The sequence below is a fragment of the Phalaenopsis equestris genome, unplaced genomic scaffold, assembly GCF_001263595.1.
Source record: "Phalaenopsis equestris unplaced genomic scaffold, ASM126359v1 Scaffold000002, whole genome shotgun sequence".
Classification (NCBI taxonomy): Eukaryota; Viridiplantae; Streptophyta; class Magnoliopsida; order Asparagales; family Orchidaceae; genus Phalaenopsis; species Phalaenopsis equestris.
The window spans coordinates 60,468,737-60,473,848 of NW_018164444.1; the positions used below are offsets into that span (position 1 = coordinate 60,468,737).

General features: G+C 29.3%; 1 protein-coding gene and 1 pseudogene across 1 annotated transcript in view; one reads left to right on the forward strand and one right to left on the reverse strand.

Annotated features, from left to right (window-relative positions):
- The window catches only part of LOC110019353 (cytochrome c oxidase subunit 3-like), a 5,228-nt gene extending 5,039 nt beyond the window's left edge, over window positions 1–189 (forward strand). Inside the window, exon 5 of the mRNA XM_020716991.1 lies at window positions 125–189. Coding sequence (XP_020572650.1) covers window positions 125–189 — 65 coding nt within the window. The remainder of the gene's footprint in view (window positions 1–124) is intronic.
- A 480-nt stretch (window positions 190–669) lies between these two features.
- The window catches only part of LOC110019359, a 57,730-nt pseudogene continuing 53,287 nt past the window's right edge, over window positions 670–5,112 (reverse strand).

Below are 5,112 nucleotides of genomic sequence, written 5' to 3' on the forward strand. Positions count from 1 at the left end.
ATGAAACCGATTGTAGCTTCTTCTACGGAGGAAACCTTAAATCAAAATCTGGAAAACTTTTTCACCAATAGAGGCTCTTCTCTTAGATTCGCAATAATTGCTCTTTATTTATCCCTTGTTGCAGTAGCTGTTGCAGCTGGCTTAGAAATTCCAGAGGATTTACCGGGTATTGAACCTCTTAGTATTTAACTAATACACAAATATACAAGATAAATATGTAAATGTTCTTATTTACTTGTAAGTTTTTGATTTACAATAATAGCGGAACATCAAAGTTATATCTCTGCTTTTTTAACAAACAGAGTTGGAGATTGTTTTTTAACTATAGGTATGCTTGCTATTTTATGATAATTTGGTAAGATAGACTATTTTACTGTCTTTTTTGTTCCCCCCTTTAATAAGTAGTGATCTAATTTTAGTTATAAGAGTATGTTTATACTTTTGCATAAAATGCTTTTTATATTAGTATATATATATAATAATACATACCATTTATATATGAAATATTAAACAAATGAATTTATCTTTAATATTATTTTTAATAGGAATATTGGGTTTTGTATTAAACAGAAAAAACATTATTCTAATGCTTATTTCAATTGAAATAATGCTATTATCAATTACATTTTTAATTTTAATTAGTTCACTAAATTTTGATGACATTTTAGGTCAAGTATATGCGATATATATCATAGCTATTGCAGGTGCAGAATCTGCAATTGGACTAGGTATATTAGTAGCATTTTATAGATTAAGAGGAAGTGTAGCCATCGAGTTTAAATAATGTATTTAGCTATAATAACATTACCATTATTAGGTTCAATTGTTTCTGGTTTTTTTGGTAGAAAAGTAGGTGTTACAGGTAGCCAATGAGTAACATGCTCATCTGTAATAATAACTACTTTCCTTTCTACATTGGCATTTATTGAAGTAGGTTTAAACAATATTTCAGTATCTTTACAGCTTTTCAGATGAGTAGACTCAGAATCACTTAATGTCTTGTGATTTAACTTTGATTCTTTAACAGTATCTATGTTAATACCTGTATTGATAGTTTCTTCATTAGTGCATATATATTCAATAGGATATATGAGCCACGATCCCCATAACCAAAGATTTTTTAGCTACTTAAGCTTATTTACATTTATGATGATTATTCTTGTAACATCGGATAATTATTTGTTAATGTTCGTAGGATGAGAAGGAGTAGGTGTATGTTCTTATTTACTTGTGAGTTTTTGATTTACAAGAATAGCAGCAAATCAAAGTTCTATTTCTGCTTTTTTAACTAATAGAGTTGGAGATTGTTTTTTAACTATAGGTATGTTTGCTATCTTGTGATCTTTTGGTAACATAGATTACTCTACTGTGTTTTCTATAGCCCCTTTCATAAGTACTGATCTTATTTTAATTATAGGAGTATGTTTACTTATAGGTGCGATGGCTAAAAGTTCACAAATAGGATTGCATGTTTGACTTCCTATGGCAATGGAAGGACCTACACCGGTATCTGCGCTAATTCACGCAGCAACTATGGTTACTGCAGGTGTTTACTTACTAATGCGTAGTTCTCCTTCAATAGAATACAGCAATACAGTACTATTACTATGTCTTTGAATTGGAGCTATAACAACTGTATTTAGTTCCCTTATAGGTTTATTTCAACAAGATATTAAAAAAGTGATAGCCTATTCTACTATGAGTCAATTGGGAATGATGGTAATAGCAATAGGTTTATCTTCATATAATATTGCATTATTTCATTTAGTAAACCATGCATTCTATAAAGGATTATTATTCTTAGGTGCGGGGGCTGTTATTCATGCAGTATCCGGATAATCAAGATTTTAGAAAATATGGTGGATTAAGAACTTTTTTACCTTTAACTTACTCAGTTATGTTAATTGCTTCACTAAGTCTAGTAGCATTCCCTTTTATGACAGGATTTTACTCTAAAGATTTCATATTAGAATCTGCATACGGACAATTTTACTTTTCTAGTGTAGTTGTATACTGAATTTCTACAATAGGTGCAATGTTTACTACTTTGTATTCTGTTAAAGTTCTTTATTTAACATTCTTAAGCAATCCCAATGGTCCTCTGATAGATTACAAAAATGCTCATGAAGGAGACATATTTATGAGTATACCTCTTATGATATTAGCAATATTTTCTATCTTCTTTGGTTATTTAACTAAAGACATATTTATAGGATTAGGATCTAGTTTCTTTTCAGATAATAGTTTATTTATACATCCTATACATGAAATAATGTTGGATACTGAGTTTGCGGTACCTACATTGTTCAAAGTTCTTCCTTTAATATTCACTATTTCATTGAGTTTAATTGCTATCTACTTATTTGAATTCGTACCTAAAGCATTAGTTCATTTTAAACTTTCTAGAATAGGATACAATATTTATGGGTTTTTTAATCAACGTTTCCTAATAGAACTTTTCTATAACAGATACGTAACAGACACTATTTTGAAACTAGGAGGACAAACAACCAAAGTGATCGACAAAGGTTCTATCGAGTTGATTGGTCCCTTTGGGTTAGAAAAAGGATTAATTGGATTAAGTAAAAGTATATCTAAGCTAGACACAGGGGTTATTACTTCATATGCATTATTTATACTAGTTGGACTAATGTTCTACATCTTGGTACCTTATTTCTACGCTATTGACAACAATCTATTGTTATCAGTAGTATATAGTCTGCTAGGGCTAACAATAAAAACAAACAAATAAACACAACTAGAAAAAATTGTTTTTATATTACTTTTTTCGCTGTACTTATAGTTATTATAATAATATTATAAGTTTATATTTTATGCCTGTTTATGGTATATAAACTTTATTAAAAAAAATTGTTAAGATTAAAGTACGTAGTTATTGTGAAAAATATAAGACACGCGCACACGTAGTTTAAAATACACTTTTAATCTTTAAGAATTTGAATAAATTAAGAGGAATGTTCATTAAATTTTTATCATACTTAACATGTTACTTATGTCGTTACTGTTAATACCTTTAATAGGTATATTTATGATATCTGCTATGCCGGATAGATCTGCTTTAGCCATAAAACAAAATAAAATTATCGCACTAACAACATCGACTTTTAACCTACTCATCTCTTTAATTGTATTTATCTTGTTTAATTTTAGTACAAACCAGTTTCAATTTGTACAAGAATATCACAAAATAAATAGCTTTGATTTTTATCTAGGAGTAGATGGTATATCAATCTACTTTGTTCTATTAACAACTATAATAATGCCTATATCTTTACTGTCAAATTGAAGCTCCATATCAGAAAATGTTAAATCTTATTTAGTAATAATACTACTCTTAGAAACTCTTTTACTTGCTGTGTTTCTCGTTTTAGATATATTATTATTTTATATATTCTTCGAAAGCATATTACCTCCTCTATTTTTGTTAATAGGAATATTTGGTTCAAGTAATAGAGTTAGAGCTAGTTTTTATCTATTTTTATATACATTATTAGGTTCTTTATTTTTGTTGTTATCAATTTTAACAATGTCTTCAATAATGGGAACTACTGATTTTGATGCCTTATATAAAACAAACTTTAACTTTTCTACTCAGATATTCTTATTTTGCGGGATATTTATAGCTTTTGCGGTTAAAACTCCCACAATATTCCTAAACACTTGATTACTTAAAGCTCATGTTGAATCTCCATTAGGTGGAAGTATTATATTAGCAGGAATAGTGTTAAAATTAAGTTTATACGGTATACTAAGATTAATATTACCACTTCTCCCACAAGCGTATATGTTTTTTACTCCTATGGTGTACGTTATAGGGGTTATTACTATTATATATGCTAGTTTTAGTACATTAAGAACAATAGATGTTAAAGAACTAATAGCTTACAGTTCTGTGTCACATGCAGCAGTATATTTGTTAGGAGTATTTAGTAATTCTATACAGGGTATTGAAGGTGGAATTGTTTTAGGTTTAGCACATGGTTTTGTGTCTTCTGGTTTGTTTATATGCGCAGGAGGGGTTCTTTATGATAGATCTTCTACTAGACTGATTACTTTTTACAGAGGTATAACGCAAGTAATGCCTCTATTTTCTATATTATTCTTTATACTTTGCTTAGGTAATGCAGGAACACCTTTATCTCTTAATTTTATTGGAGAATTTATGTGTTTATATGGTACTTTTGAGAGATTACCACTATTAGGTGTATTTGCCAGTTCTTCTATTGTGTTTAGTGCAGCGTATACAATGTATATGTTTAATAGAATAGCATTTGCGGGATCATTCTCTAAATTCTTTAAATTTAACATACCTGATTTAAGTAAACGAGAATTCTACATATTATTAGTTTTAGTTGTATTTACTGTTATATTTGGAGTATACCCAGCTCCTATTTTAGATGGATTACATTATTCTGTGTCTTCGTTAATATATTGCACGAAAGTAATATAAATTAGATTGAATAGAAAGCTTTTGTATATTTTTTAGTAATTCAATGTATAACTATTTTACACAAAAAATAAAAAACTACGTCTAAACGGCTATAGGTTAACGGTAGACCATTCGTCTTCCAAACGATATGTACCGATTCGAATTCGGTTGGCCGTATATGTTAACATAAATATAGATAATTAGAGCTATTAACTTAATTGGCAAAGGACTTCCTTGTCGAGGAAGGATGTCGGATCATGGCCGACATAGCTCGTAATCTGTATAGTTTATTATAAACCTTATAGGAAAAGTCGCCATAGGTAAGGCAAGATATTTGCTAAATATTGTGTTTCAACACCTGGATGTTCAAATCATCTCTTTTCCGTAGAGTTATAGATTTGTACAAACCCTAATATGAAGTATAAACTGTGATATAATATATAAGAGTATAGTTTAATTGGTAAAATAGGAAGCTTCAGACTTCAAATTCTCAGTTCGAGTCTGAGTGCTCTTGATGTCATAGGTTCCTTAACTTAATAGGTAAAGTGTACTTTTGATAAGAGTATGTTCGATGTTCAAGTCATCGAGGAATCAATTTTTAAAGAGAATTGGCTGAGTGGTCTATAGCGGTAAGCTTGAAACTTATTTGGTGTAAAAACCAC